This window comes from Hemitrygon akajei, chromosome 4, assembly GCF_048418815.1.
Source record: "Hemitrygon akajei chromosome 4, sHemAka1.3, whole genome shotgun sequence".
Classification (NCBI taxonomy): Eukaryota; Metazoa; Chordata; class Chondrichthyes; order Myliobatiformes; family Dasyatidae; genus Hemitrygon; species Hemitrygon akajei.
Window position 1 is genome coordinate 55,005,212 of NC_133127.1, and position 16,720 is coordinate 55,021,931.

General features: G+C 39.8%; 1 protein-coding gene across 2 annotated transcripts in view; it reads right to left on the reverse strand.

Moving 5' to 3' along the window:
* Positions 1-16,720, reverse strand: part of LOC140725910 (uncharacterized) — a 53,068-nt gene that overhangs the window by 32,979 nt on the left and 3,369 nt on the right. For both annotated transcript variants that reach the window (XM_073041846.1, XM_073041845.1), the window contains exons 2-5: positions 15,219-15,349; positions 12,029-12,087; positions 11,682-11,834; positions 7,767-7,965 (exon numbers count right to left, since the gene is read on the reverse strand). In XM_073041846.1, coding sequence (XP_072897947.1) covers positions 7,767-7,965; positions 11,682-11,834; positions 12,029-12,087; positions 15,219-15,349 — 542 coding nt within the window. The remainder of the gene's footprint in view (positions 1-7,766; positions 7,966-11,681; positions 11,835-12,028; positions 12,088-15,218; positions 15,350-16,720) is intronic.

The window sequence follows — 16,720 nt, forward strand, 5'->3', positions numbered from 1 at the left end:
ATTTGACAATTTGGTTTTAATTGCCTTCTGTTGTAAAAACTTTCACAGTTTCCCCACTCTTTGATTGAAGAAAATTTTCCTCATCTCAATGCTAAATGGCCTATCCTAATTTCTTAAGGCATGTTTCCTGGATTCCTCAACATTTTTTTGGATCTAGTTCCATCAGGATTTCATAAATTTCAATGACATCCCCTTTTATTCTTTTAAACCAGAGTGAATTTAAACTCTGTATTCCTAATCTCTCTTTATTATTCAATCTTTTCATTCCAGGAATCAATCGGATAAACCCTTCTGCACACCCTCCATAGCGCATATGTCCTTCCTTCGATAAAATAACACAGCAGTGAAACTAATAGAGTTCAATCCTGACCCTTTTTTTTCCTGAGTGGAGCTTGCACATTCTCCTGGTGACTGCAGGACTTTCCTTTAAATGCTACAGTTGTCTCCCACATGCCAAGGAGTTTAAGTTAGTAAGTCGACCTGCCCCTTGAATGTAGGTGTGCAATATAATTTGGGAGCTAGATGAGCAGAATCTGGAGATAATAAAAAGGGACTAGTGCAGGATTAGCTTTAATGGGTGCTTAAAGGTCAGTCCACACTTGATGGGACAGAGAGCCGGTCCAAGCTGGATCAATGTCTGATTCCATGTCTCTATGAAGAAATCAACTGCTCTCTCTAAGGGCCTGTACAAGTGCAATAAAATATCTCTGCTCTAGTACTCAATTCCTCTTTCTGTGAATGCCAACATAGCATCTGCCTTCATAACCTTCTGCTGTGCCTGTATACTTATTTTAGAAACATGGAAAATAGGTGCAGGAGTAGGCCATTCGGCCCTTCAGCCCTTCACCACCATTCAGCATGATCATGGCTGATCATCCAACTCAGAACCCTGTACCTGCTTTCTCTCCATACCCCCTGATCCCTTTAGCCACAAGGGCCATATCTAACTCCCTCTTAAATATAGCCAATGAACTGGCCTCAACTGTTTCCTGTGGCAGAGAATTCCACAGATTCACCACCCTCTGCGTGAAGAAGTTCTTCCTCATCTCGGTCCTAAAAGGCTTCCCCTTTATCCATAAACTGTGACCCCTCGTTCCGGACCTCCCCAACATCAGAAACAAGCTTCCTGCATCTAGCCTGTCCAATCCCTTCAGAATTTTATACGTTTCAATAGGATCCCCACTCAATCTTCTAAATTCCAGTGAGTATAAGCCTAGTCGATCCAGTCTTTCTTTGTCAGGGCTGCACAAGAGCTGCTTCACCTCTCACTTTTCTAATCCCATGCTATTCAGACAATAATCTGTCTTCTTGTCTTTGCCACCAAAGTGGATAACCTCACATTTATCTGCATTGCACAGCGATTGAGAATTTCATTAAGTCTGAAGCAGCTGCCCATCAATACAGCTTAGTGTACAGGTCTCTTCCATATGACAAAATGGTTTAATTCTTAGTGAGTGCTTAGTTATATGAAAATTCAGAGTGGGAGGCACAGCAAGTCTTAACTTTTAAGGGGATTCTAGTTATTATAGTTGGTAAGAAATGTCAGAAGCTAGTCAACATCCTCCCAGTAAAGGGGCAGTAAATCAAAAACAATGTACCCACCTTCTAGAAACTGAAACCTACAGACTGAAACTTACAAGCCTTTCATCCAATAGCTACTGCGGTCTGATAAAAAAAAGTGCAGATACGTAACAGATTTTTAAAAACATAATTGTTTATTTCTTTAAAAGATTTCCCCATAACCTGATCAAAAAGATTGTTAAATGTAACCATGAGAGCACACCAACACCTCTATGCTCAGGAGGCTAGGCTTCTCAAAAGGCCCAGGAAATATAGCTGGTCCCTGATTTTTATAAGTGCACCAATGAAAGTATCCTATCTGGATGTATGTCAGATTGGGATGGTAACGGCTCTACCCAAGACCACAAGAAAATGTAGAATGTTATTTATGCAGCTCAGCCCCATAATGAAAATCAGCTTTCCCTCCATGGACTCTGTCTAAACTTTTCACTTCTCAATCACCTCAGAAAAGCAGCCAGTAATCAAAGACCACTCCCACCCTGGACATTCACTCATTCAGCTCCTTCCATCACGCAGAAGATGGAAAAGCTTGAAAACATGCACTGCTTGTATCCCACTGTTAGAAGACTTTTAAATAGACTTCTTGTATGTTAAAGATCAAAATCTACCTCATCATGGCCCTTACACCTTACTGTGATCCAGCAGTACACTTTCTCTATTGTTGTAACAGTAGCACTATATTCTTCCCTCTGTTACTGCTTTTCATATATTTATTTAACAGTACAACGTAGAGTAGGGCCTTCCGGGGGCCTTGTAACCCCCGACAAACCCAATTAACCTTAAATAAGTCAAGGGACAATTTACAGTGACAGATTAACCTCTGCGGTACATCTTTGGACTGTAGGAGGAAACCAGAAGACCCAGAGAAGATCCATGCACTTCGCAAGGAGGGCGTACAGAGACTCCTTACAGAATGGCATGGGAATTGAACTCTGAACTCTGGAACGCCCCGAGCTGCAATAGCTTCATGCTAACTGCTATGCTACGGTGGACTTGTAAAACAATAGAGGTTTTTCAGTATACCTTATCCTTCACTGCAGCAAATACAACCTCATTAAGTAACCAATTGAATTAAATAAATCCCCTCATTGTAGCAAACTTTTTTAAGAGACTATTCAGTTTAAAATCAAATATTTGATCACCTAAATCAAAAATAAATTTAAGAACCAAGGTTAGAGTTCCACAAACAAATCTTCTTCAGTGTCAGGTACTTAACCAGCTTACCAAAAGTAATGCAATCACTGAGCATATTTTGAGAAAACGTTTGGAAAAGTATGGCTTTGATTTTGTTTTCTGTTCTGATTTCCAAGAGACAACAGAGCATTCGGCTGGTTATCTATCAGCTGCTATGATGCATAAGGCATCATTACAGCAAGATGTTTGATGTTTTTTATTTTGGTGCCTGTGTCTATGAGGTCATAAGCCAAATAGAAAAGGGAACAAAATCAAAAGGCAAAAAAATCCTTGAAAACTGAAGTGACCCTCCCTTGTAAAGGAAAAAAACCAAATCTCTATTAATGAACTTTCCAGGCTAGCAGGCTTGAGGTACCTTGGAGAGCCACCCACACCAAGAGCCATGCATTGCTGACATGCGCCGGAGAGGAAGAGTGGTGGCGGTGGAATGGGAACATGCGCCTAGTGAACGACATATGAGATTGGGACTAATGAGCTTATGTCAAACCTGACAGGTTTCCTTTACAAAATGAAAATAGTTTGGCATTAATTACAATCAGAACCTCAAGTTATCGAAGGACATTAATTCTAAAAGGCTTGCTTATCTGCGAAACAAATCAATGGCATTTTTGTAACTGTATTAGACCATAAGACAGAGGAGCAGAATTAGTCCATTTGGCCCGTCAAGTCTGGTCCGCCATTCAATTAAGACTGATCCTCTTTTTCCACTCCTTAGCCCCACTTTCCGGTCTTCTCCCCATAACCTTTGATGCCGTGTCAAATCAAGAATCTATCAAACTCCGCTTTAAATACACCCAATACACCCAGCTTGACAGCTGAACATGGCAACAAATTCCACAGATTCACCACCCTCTGGCAAAAGAAATTTCTCCACATCTCTGTTTTAAATGGATGACCCTCTATCCTGAGGCTGTACCCTCTTGTCCTAGACTCTCTCACCACGGGAAACATCTACTCTGTCTCAATCTTTCAACATTCGAAAGGTTTCAATGAGATACCCCTCATCCTTCTGAATTTTAGCGAGTACGGACCCAGAGCCATCAAATGTACCTTGAATGATAAAGCTTTCATTCCCGGAATCATCTTTGTGAACCTTCTCTGAACCCTCTCCAATGCCAGCACATATTTTCTTAGATGAGGAGCCTAAAACTGTTCACAATACTCAAGGTGAGGCCTTACCAGTGCCTTATAAAGCCTCAGCGCATATCCCTACTCTTGTATTCCAGACCACTGGAAATGAGTTCTAACATTGCATTTGCCTTCCTCACCACCGACTCTACCTGCAAGTTAACCTTTAGGTTGTTTTGCACAAAGACTCCCAAGTCCCTTTGCATCTCAGATTTTTGGATTTACTCCCCATTTAGAAAATAGTCTGCACATTTATTTCTACTACCAACGTGCATGACCATGCATTTTCCAACATTCTATTTCATTTGCCACAGTCTTGTCCATTCTCCTAATCTGTCTAAATCCTTCTGCACCCTACCCATTTCCTCAACACTACCTGCCCCTCCACCAATCTTTGTATCATCTGCAAACTTAGCAACAAAGCCATCTATTCCATTATCTAAATCACTGATATACAGCTTAAAAAGAAGCAGTCCCAGCACCAACCCTGTGGAACACCACTTCTTACTGGCAGCCAACCAACCAGAAAAGGATCCTTTTATTTCTACTCACTGTCTCCTAGCAATCAGCCAATGCTCTAACCCCATACCAATAACTTTCCTGTAATACCATGGGCTCTTAACTTTGTAAGCAGCCTCATGTGTGGCAAAGGCCTTCTGAAAGTCAAAATATACAACATCCACTGCATCCTCTTTATTAATCTCCTCAAAGAATTCCAACAGTTACAACAGGCAAGATTTTCCCTTATGGGAACCATGCTGACTTTGTGATACCTTGTCCTGTCTCTCCAAGTATTCCATAACCTCATCCTTAACAGTTGACTGCAACATCTTCCCCACCACAGAGGCCAGGCTAACTGGTCTATAATTTCCTTTCTGCTGCCTTCCTCCTTTTAAAGAGTGGAGTGACATTTGCAATTTTCCAGTTCTCTGGCACCATGCCAGAGTCCAATGATTTTTGAAAGATCATTACTAATGCCTTCCCAATATCTATCACTACCTCTCTCAGAACCCTAGGGTGCAGTTCATCTGGTCCAGTGACTTATGTACCCCTAGGTCTTTCACTTCTCTTCCCTCACACCCGTCAACATCTGGCACACATCTCTAGTGCCTTCCACAGTGAAGACTGATGCAAAATACTCACTTAGTTCATCAGTCATCTCCTTGTCCCCCATTTTTATTTCTCTGGCCTCATTTTCTAGCAGTCCTATTTCCACTCTCATCTCTCTTTTATTTTTTACATACTTGATAAAACTTTTACTGTCCACTTTGATATTGTTTGCTAGCTTGCTTTCATATTTCATCTTTTTCCTCCTAATAATTCTTTTAGTTACTCTCTGTAGGTTCTTAAAAATTCACCAATCCTCTGTCTTCCCACTAATTTTTGCTTTGTTGTATGCCCTCTCTTTTGCTTTTACATTAGCCTTCACTTCCCTTGTCAGCTACAGTTGTACTATTTGGAGTATTTCTTTGTTTTTGGAATGCATCTATCCTGCACCTTCCTCATTTTTCCCAGAAACTCATGCCATTGCTGCTCTGCTGTCATCTCTGCCAGCAGCTCCTTCCAATTTACTTTGGCCAGCTCTTCTCTCATACCACTGTGACTTGCTTTACTCCACTGAAATACTGCTATGTCAGACTTTGCTTTCTCCCTATCAAATGTCAAGTTGAAATCAAACACATTGTGATCACTGTCTCCTAAGGTTTTTTTTACCTTAAGCTCCCTAATCACCTCCGATTCATTACATAACACCAAATCCAGTACAGCTGATCCCTTACAAGCTGCTCTACAAAGCCATCTCATAGACATTCAACAAACTCACTCTCTTGAGATCCATTACCAACCTGATTTTCCCAATTGACCTGCATGTTGAATGACTATCATAATATTGTCCTTTTGACATGCCTTTTCTATTTCCTGATGTAATCTGTAGTCCACATCCCAGCTACTGTTGGGAGACCTGTATATAACTGTCATCTGGGTCCTTTTACCCTTGCAGTTTCTTAACTCAACCCACAAGGATTCAACATTTTCCAGTCCTATGTCACATCTTTTTACTGATTTGATGCCATTCTTTACCAGCAGATAAATGTCACCCCCTCTGCCTACCTTCCTATACCTCTGGTACAACCTGTAACCTTGGACATTTAGCTCCCAACTGCAACCATCCTTCAGCCCTGATTTAGTGATGCTCACAACATCATACCTGAGAAACTGTAATAATGCAACAAGATCATCCACCATCTACCTTATTTCTTATACTCCGTGCATTGAGATATAAACACTTTGAATACTGTATTTGCTATCCTTTTTGATCCTGCATCCCTAACGTACCGACACTCACTTTGCTAGCTGCAATTATGTCCTATCATCTGCCTGCCCTTCCTGACAGTCTGATTGCACGCTATCTTTGCTGTTTTACCATCCGTCCTATCCTGAGTCCATTCACTCCGGTTCCCAACCCCCCCGCCAAATAAGTTTAAACCCTCCCCGACAGCTCTATTAAACCTGCCTGTGATAATATTGGTTCCCCTTGGGTTCATGTGAAATCCATCACTTTTGAACAGGTCATACTTCATGAGATTCTGATGATCCAAGACCCTGAAGCTCTGCCCCCTGCACCAGCTACTCAGCCACGCATTAATTTGCCAAATCATCCCGTTTCTACCCTCACTGTTGCATGGCACATGCAGCAATCCAGAAATTACTACCCATGAGGTCCTGCTTCTCAGCTTTCTACCTAGCTCTCTAAATTCTCTTTTGAGGACCTCTTTGCTTTATCTTCCTACGTCACTGGAACCTGTACATACCAAGACATCTGGCTGCTCTCCCTCCCACTCCAAAATGCTGCGGACACAATCCGAGATGTCACTGTGCCTGGCACCTGGGAGGCAACATACCATCCGGGTGTCCTGTTTATGTCCACAGAATCTCCTGTCTGTTCCCCTGACTACTGAGTCCCCTATCACTACTGCTCCCCTCTTCTCCGTCTTTCCCTTCTGCACCACGGACCTATACTCAGTGCCAGTAACCCCACCTGCATGACATTCCCCTGGGAGGTCATCTCCCACAATAGTATCCAAAGCAGTATACTTATTTTTTCAGGGGAATGGCCACAGAGGTGCTCTGCACTAATTGCCTATTCACATTTCCATTTTTCCCTGACAGTCACCTATCATTATGTACTGAGATCTTACAGCATTCTTAACGTTCATCATTCTGTTACATTCAATTAAGAAATCTGAATGAACATGTAGATGAAATAAGTAGTTTCTTAAGATAAGAATATTGAATTAAGGAAATGAGTAGACATTTAGAATTGTATAATGTAGCAATGGAAATATGTTAGCAATTGTCTACTTATATTAATGTCTTCTTTATTAAAGTGATTGACTCATTGCAGGAAAGATAGAGTTTGTTGCTGATATTGGGATTCATTATCCAGCTCTGCTTTTAAGAAGGTGGGTGAGCTGCCACCTTGAACCACATTGGTCTATTCTGAGGGGTAGCGAGTTTGCAGACATCAAGTCAGCAGTATTGGAGAACATGGATGGAAATTGTAACCTACAGAGCTTCTCCAATTTATGAAATTGGTTTAAACAATGATTTACATTGGATTATAAAACATGTAATTTAAACACTGCTGATGCAAGAAACCTGAAATAAAAGCAAGATATGACCAAAACACTCAACAGGTAAGGCAGCAACTGTGGGGCCAGAAACAGAGTTACCATTTCAAGCTGGAGACCATTTGTTAGAACTGCTAAAAATTATTAATTTTTCTTTTGTTGTTATTTTGCTTTCAGATTGCATTATTACAATAATTACATAATTGCTAATTTGCATGATAAAATATTACATACCTTTGTACAATATTTTTTCTGTTGTTTACAGGATTGTGAATGAATTTGTGATGAAGTGTTTGACCTTGGATCGATATTAATGAATCTGCGGCACTTGGAAGTTTACATCCACTCTGGGTATTGGAATGACCCTCCAGTGAATTATGTATCTTTATTACTTTATGATGTCGATTTGATTTTGTGATGGAGTGATTGGGATCTGAAGAACATAAGTAAGAAACTAGCACTGTCAATAAAGTAATAAAAGATTGTATACTGTTATAGAAGATCTTTACTCCTTGAAATTTAAACCAATGAGAGAGTGTTCCTTATGGCTATTTTAAAAAAATCTTTTTTTGCTAATAGGCCACATTGATTTGCAAAATGACTCACTATCCTGCCAAAAAATGGAAATTCAGATAAAAGCTAGTTCTGCCATAACCAATTACAAAAGTCTGTTGACAAGATATAACTAATTTTAGATAGTTAGCATAAACAAGGTGAAATTCATCTCTGGTGAGCACACAAAATGAGTGAAAATAGAGCAACAGCCACAATCAGTAACTTGCTTCTTGTATGATTTGTATTGGATCTGTCAAAAGCATTTTTTCCACTTTTCTTTTTAAAAGCTTTTCCCACATGTCCTAGTTTTAACTAAATATTGCAGTTAGATGGTTGGGTACAGATGTTCCAACACATTCTGCATTGGATCCCTTGAATGTTGTTAGACAATGTTGAACATTGATGTTAACTTGAAATTAAATAAGTTATGACTGAAAGCAATCCAGCAGCAGTCCTGGTCCAGGAACAACAAGTCTGCTCCACCATCTCATCATGGCTAATCCAATTTTTCTCTCAGCTCCAAACTCCTGCTTTCTCCCAGTATCCCTTCATGTCCTAACCAATCAAGAATCTAGCAACCTCTGCCTTAAATATACATAAAGTCTTGACCTCCACAGCTGCCTGTGGCAAAGAATTCCACAGATTCACCACCCTCCGGCTAAAGAAATTGCTCTTCATCGCTATTCCAAGAGGACACTCTCTGTTCTGAGGCTCATCTCTATTCTAAAAGGACACTCTCCTCTGGTCTGAGACTCTCCCACCATCAGAAACATCCTCTCCACATCCACTCTATCAAGGCCTTTCACCATTCGATAGGTTTCAATGAAGTCACTCCCCCCCTTTCTGCTGAATTCTAGTGAATACAGGCCCGGAGACATCAAACGGTCTGCATATAACAAGCCATTCAACCTTGAAATCATTTTTGTGAACCTCCTTTGAACCCCTTCCAGTTTTAGCACATCCTTTCTAAGATAAAGTGCCTAAAACTGCTCACAATTTCCCAAGAGAGGCCTCACCACTGCTTTATAAAGTCTTAACATTACATCCTTGCTTTTATATTCTAGTCCTCTTGAAATGAATGTTAACATTGCATTTGCCTTCCTCACCACAGACTCAAGCTGCAAATTAAATTTAGGGAATCCTGCACAAGGACTGCCAAGTCTCTTTGCACCTCAGTTTTTTTAGTATTTTCTCTCCATTTAGAAAATAGTCAACCCTTTCATTTCTTCTATCAAAGTGCATGACCATACACTTCCTGATATTGTATTCCATCTGCCATCTCCTTGCCCATTCTCCTAAACTGTCTGTCCTTCTGCAGGCTCTCTGCTTCCTCAAGCCTACCTGCCTCTCCACCTATCTTCATATCATCCGCAAGCTTTGCAACAAAGCCATCAATTCCATCATCCAAATCATTGAGATTTAACATAAAAAGAATTAGTCTCAAGACAGACCCCTGTGGAACACCACTAGTCAGTGGCAGCCAACCAGAAAAGGCTCCCTTTATTCCCACTAGTCCCAGTCTTTCCTTCCTGCCAATCAGCTGCTGCTTTATCTATGCTAGAATCTTTTCTGTAATACATGGGCGTGTAGCTTGTTAAATAGCCACATGTGTGGCACCTTGTCAAAGGCCTTCTAGAGATCCAAGTACCAATTCTCTTTTGTCTATCCTGCTTGTTACTTCTTCAAAGAATTCCAAAAGAACTGTCAGGCAAGATTTTCCCTTGAGGAAACGATGCTGACTACTGCCTAATTTTATCATGTGCCTCCATGTACCCTGAGAACTCATCCTTAATAACTGACTCCAACATCTTCCCAACCACCAAGGTCTGACTAACTAGACCATTGTTTCCATTTTTCTGCCTCTCTCCCTTTTTGAAGATTGGAGTGACATTTACAATTTTCTAGTCTTCCAGAACCATTTCAGAATCTAGTGATTCTTGAACAACTGTGTTGGGATGTTTTGGACTTTTTTCATTCGGATTGAAAAAACAATCCCACTATACTGGAAAGCACAATACAGTTCTCTTATGTATTATTAGGTCAAAATAAAAACACTAAGCTTCCTTCATTAAAATTAAGTTTGGTAGATGAAAAGAAGACCGACCCTGCACAATTATTAATTGCACATTTGTCTTGTGATTGGCTGAAACAGGGTATGCTTTAGGTCAATAAACAAAACATTGGAGGAATTCAGTGGGACAAGCAGCATGACAAGTACATTGATTTCCTCTCTGACAATACATTTCTTCTTAAAAGAATTCATGCAAGTGTAAAAAATGTTATTATATAAATTAATATTTGATCTGTGATTAATAATTTTGCAGCAGTGTAGGTAAATCAGCGAGCATCAATAAAAAGAGAGAATACCGTATCCCAACAGTTGGTTACAAAGTGGTCTTTATTGGAAATAGGATACTTGTAAAGTTAGAGCAACACACATAATTTGCTGGAGGAATTCAGCAGGCCAGGCAGCATCTACGGAAAAAAAATGCAGCCGACGTTTCGGGCCGATACCCTTTGGCAGGACTGGGGAGAAATAGCTGGAGTATATTTGAAAGGTGGGGGGAGGGGAGAGAGACATGCCAGTTGATAGGTGAAACGCGGAGGGGAAGGGATGAAGCAAAGAGCTAGGAAGTTGATTGGTGAAAGAGACAGAAGGCCATGGAAGAAAGAGGGAGGGGGTTGGCAGAGGAGCACCAGAGGGAGGAGATGGGCAGGCAAGAAGACTACATGAAAGAGGGACAAGGGGATGGGAAATGGTGAGGGGGGGGGGGGGTGGAGGCATTACTGGAAGTTTGAGAAATCAATGTTTATGTCATCAGGTTGGAGACTACCCAAACAGAATATAAGGTGTTGATCCTCCAACCTAAGTGTGGCCTCATCATGATAGTGGAGGAGGACATGGATAGACATATCAGAATGGGAATGGGAAGTGGAATTTAAATGGGTGGCCACTGGGAGATCCCACTTGTTCTGGCGGATGGAGAGCGTAGGTGCTCGGCGAAGTGGTCTCTCAATGTAAATCATATCTCACTGATATACAGCAGGTCACACCAGGAGTACTGAACACAGTATATGACCCCAAAAGACTCACAGGTGAAGTGACACCTCACCTGGAAGGACTGTTTGGGCCCTGAATGGTAGATCTGCAGATCAATCATCCGTGGCATCTGCAGATTTTCTCTTGTTTGTACTTTTAAAGTTACTTGACAATAACTCCATTGAGAGTAAATTGGTGTTTTAAATTTACTGTTAGATATTTTAACATTATGTAGATGATATAACAGTTCTTGCTGGTTTCTTCTGATAATTAATCATTGTGTGTTATATTTTACAAACTGTGCATACCTTTTCTCACAAATCTTTCTGGTAAATTCAGTGGTGTTGGCTTCAGAATTTAAAGGAATTGAATAGTTTGCTGAAGAGAAGAATCAATATTGATGTTTGATAAATGGATCATCCTATGTAATTTCCATTACATGTGTTCTGACATGCAAAGCCCTTGGATTCACCTTGCACGGAAAAGGTTCCACTTTGGATAATAGCTACTTAAATTTAAGGCATTCAAAATAATAATATAATTCCAAGACTTACCTGTTTTGTGATTTAGTGTCTCAGGAAGGGATTTAGTGGCTTGCTCTCGAAGAAAGGAAAGTATAATTTGTGTGCCTAAATTCACTACATCTGAAGGTGGAAAGTGAAGTGGACAGTTCCTCAGATTAAGCGCTTTAAGAGTTGATACATTTCCTGAAGAAACGAAGCATAATAATTTGTTATGGCAGGAGGCAGTACAGTGAAAAGATAATTTAATATCTCAAATTCTATACTTGCAAAAGTAATACTTATACAGTCACTAAAATAAACCAGCATTGAAACAATATGCATTCCACTAGATTATTAAATGATAGGTTTAATTTAAAATATTATGTCATAATACTTACCTAGTTCCACGGGTAACTCTCTAAGTGGATTTGTCTCCAACAATAGTGTTCTAAGACATCTGCAAAATAACCCTTTGATTACATTAGATATTAAATTTATTCTATTGCTTAAATACTGAGTACCAAGCACATTTCTGTTTTACTACAAATATGTATTTCTTGTGTTCTTCTCATTCCAAGCACAAGAGTAACATCAAATACAGATCTCTTCTTAAGCGAATATGTTTTTTTTCTAATTATTCATTATCATCCATCAGCTTTCTTCTTTGGTAGTTGGTAGGGGGTTGACTTTTTTAATATAAAATATTTCTTTTATGATGTATGACCTATCTTTAAATTTTTGATTACGGAGTGGTATACCTTTATGTGATATGCTATAACATTTTGATCAATTTTATTACAATATATGAATGTACACACTTTATGTTGAGATGTATTACACTCTGTAAATCTTGCTTTTTCTTCTGAATAAAAATACTAAAAAAAAAGAATACAGATAATTGCAAAAATTAATAGCATTCATAAATACTTCTAGTTTATATTATCATTATTCCCAACAGGCTGAGTGATCAGTTTTAAAATCCCCTGAATATTGAGGTTAAACAACATAATTCATGGTGGTGACAACTCTTATAATATTACTCTTGTTCCCTATATAAAATGATGAAGCATCAGCTTATTGTGTATGTTCTAGTCTTAGAGAGAGGTTTGCAATAATTCTCTGATTCATGACCAAGATAATAACTACTAGAGTCAAAACAATACATTAAAACATTTATTTTGAAACAACCCAGTAATTCTGGAAACAGGACTTCTAGAAACAAATGCCCAATTTTGCCTGAAGCGATGTTATGTAATTCTGCTAGAATGGAATTGAGCTGAACATTAACTCAATTTCACCCTTTCTTCATGCTACCTGGCCTGTTGTGTATTTTCTGTTTTACTATAATGGCATATTTCTTTTGTTATTTACATCAGGAATGCAAGATTGATCTTTTCATTTCAGTAATTTAAAAACTATAATTATAATTTGAATGTTTAGCAAAATGTTGAAAGTAGTTGAACAGTAACTTCCAAATGGGAATTATGTACGCAAATAACAGAACAATCTGTAGAACAGAGGACACAGATGGATCAATAGATAGATAGATACTTTATTGATCCCAAAGGAAATTAGTGTCACAATAGTATTACATGTGCATAGATATACAAATATACAAACATTAGAAGAGAAGTAAGAAATATTAAAAAATAAGTTCCCTCAAACAGTCCAACAGGAGGGGTGTCATCACTTCCCCAGCTATACGTTGACTTATTATAACGGGTAAGAATGACTTCATATAGCACTCTCTGGGGAAGTGTAATTGTCTAAGTCTATTACTGAAAATGCTCCTCTGTTCAGCCAAGATGGCATGCAGAGAGTGAGATACATTGTCCAGAATTGCCAGGGTTTTCCATAGAGTCCTTTGTTTTACCACAGCCTCCAGTGTGTCCAGTTCGATAGCAGAGCCAGCCTTTCTAATCAGTTTATTGAGTCTGTTGGCATCTCCGGTGTTGATGCCATTGCCCCAGTGCACCACCACATAGAAGGTTGTATTGGCGGTAACAGACTGGTAGAACATGTGAAGGAGAGGCCTGCATACTCCAAAGGACCTCAATCTCCTCAGGAAGTAGAGGCAACTCAGGACCTTCTTGAAAACAACATTTGTGTTGGTGCTCCAGTCAAGTCTGTCATCCAGGTGCACCCCCAGATACTCAGAGGTCCTCACCATCAATTGTAACAGGGAGCAGTGCAGGCTTAGTCTTCCTAAAGTCCATCACCGTCTCCTTTGTCTTACTGATTTTGAGCTGCAGATGTTTCAGCTTGCACCATTTGACAAAGTCCTCCACCAGGACCCTGTATTCATCCTTTACACACCCAACTACTGCTGATTCATCAGAAATTCTACAGATGACTTGACTTAGAGTTATACCTAAAGTCCGAAGAATACAAGGTAAACAGGAAGGGACCCCTGTGGGGTCGCAGTGCCGCTTACAGCTAAGTCTGACACACAGCTCTGAAGCCGCACAAACTGTTGTCTGCCGGGGACTGAATCTAAATGGTGATTTATTCCAAGACGTAGCACAACCATGATAGGCTTAATGGCTGCCTCCTCAGCTGTGTGGTTTTTATGATCTGTTGAGAACAGCGAAGTGTTCTTCATGATGAGAACATTTTGTGGTTTAATTTAAAAGTCAAAAAAGTGAAAACATACCCACTGCCATATGTGGAAAACATGCAATACAAAAACAATTCCATCATTTACTCCTAGATTTTTGAGGAAATCTCACTTACACATTTTTAATCTCTCCCATGCTAGCAAAATATTGATGTGTCACCTGTGGTGGATTATATAAACTCCACTCTCGGAGCAATAAAGTGGCCTGTTTGTTCAGAACCAGATGGTTTCAACAAATTTTTGGCTTTGCTGGATGCAAGCAATGCCATCAGTACTTCTCTGCCATTCTGATGAACCCTTTTCAACTATTCAAGTAATTTCTTTCCTAGCATCTGGGATGGGGTTAGCGGCTAGTACACGACACAGCTGGGTGCTCTTTGTTTACATTTATGTCAGCAAGGTGGGCTCCCAGATATTCTTAAACCAATGATGCTTCAAAATATCAGTGGTGTCTTGAAAGATGATTCAAAAATATTATTGTTAAGATCCCCACTTGGAATAATTTTTGTTGCTCCCTCAGTCTGAACGATACGAGCTTACAGATATATTTTCCAAAGTCCACGGACTTGCGGAAAAAAAAACTATTACTCATTCAAGATACCAGATTGTTTAATGTTATTTTCAGTACACAAGTGTAAAGGAGAATAAAATAATTGTTACTCTGGGTTGGATGCAGCACAAAAAGAAACACAATAAGATAAAGAACTCAATAATAAAAAACAATAAATATAAACAAAGATAGCTTATACACGTATATTGATTGAATGTCCATAAAGTGATTTCAGGCACTGGAGTGTCTGTATATATTGTGACTATTGTGAATATTGATGATGAATGATAATAAATATTCTACTAAGGGGAACATTGCCATTTCAGAAGTGGTTCAATGAAATAGCAATCAACTCGGAGTCAATGATAGAATCAGCAGTAATGCCCTCCTGTAACCAATCCAGTGGGTTCTGATTCCATACCTGTGATTTCCAATTCTAGTGGGTATTTTCTGGAGTCTGTTCTTCCTTAAGTCCAACCACACGAGATGTGGCAGGTGATCAAACAGTTCCTCTGGTAATTCTTGAAGTAAGTTGCCCTCCAGATATAGATGCTTTAGAAGAGGAGAAGATATTTATAATAGGAGTTGATAAAAGAAGGTATTAATCTTTGCATACACTTTCAGAAGATTTGCAAGAATTAGAAAAATTGAATTATACAAAGAGGCTGGGCAGGCTAGGGCTTTATTCCTTGGTATGTAAGAAATTGAAAAGGTGACTTTATAAAATCCTGCCTGGCACAGATGGGGTGAATGTTCACAGTCTTGTTCTCTAGAAAAGAGGACCACAAACTCAAGAGCATAGGTCAAGATAAGACGGAAAGAATGCAAAAGGGACCTGAAGGACAAATTCTTCATTAAGAAAGTGGTGTAGTGTATATAAGGAATGAACTGCCAGAAAAAAGTAGTTCAGGCAGGTACGATAGCAATATTTAAGAAACATTTGGATAAGTTTAAGAATGGGAAAGGTTTAGAGCAGAGGTTCACAAACTTTTTATGCTTTGGATGCCTACCATTAACCGAGGGGTCTGTGGACCCCAGGTTGGGAACCCCTGGTTTAGAGGGGTACAGGCCAAACACAGACAAATGGGACTAGCTTACTTGGGTATCTCTGTCTGCTTGGATGAATTGGGCAAGAAGGCCTGTTTCCAGGCTGTTTTACTCTGTGACTATGACTCAAATCCCCACGTACACACATTTGCCCAAAGTAGTTCATTATTATTATTTTTTATTTATTTAGAGATACAGCATGGAATAGGCACTTCTGATCCTTTGACCCAGGCTGCCCAGCAGTCTCCCAATTTAATCCTAGCCTAATCAAGGGGCAATCTACAATGACAGATCAACCTACCACTTTGGACTACGGAGGGAAACCAGAGCACAAGGAGGAAATCCACGTGGTCATGGGGAAAATGTAGAAACGTTGATGGGAATTTAACCCGGGTGGCCTGTACTGTAAAGCGCTGTGCTAACCATTATGCTACTGTGCCTCCATTCTAACCATACCCTACTGGAGCCCATCAAGAGCGTTTTGGCCAGTTGCATCACCATCTGGTATGGGAGTTGAAAGCCATCTGGTCTCAAGACCCTGCAACGGATGGTGAGAAGTGTTGAGAGAATCAACAGAGTCTCTCTTTCCACCCCCACCTCCATCCAGTATATATACCACAAGCTCTGTGTTCACAGAGCCCCTCAGCATTGACAAGAAGACCTCCCACCTGAGCCACAATTAACTTAACCTCCTACCATCAGGTAGAATAAGAACAAGGGGCTGCTAGGTTGGGTAACAGCTTCTTCCCTCGGGCTGTGAGACTTCTGAACACTTCCCAGTACACATTATTTATGTCAGCAGCAGTAGCATTATACTGTTTAACTATATGCCATGTATGCATTTTATGAATATTTGTTCCATTATCTGTTAATATT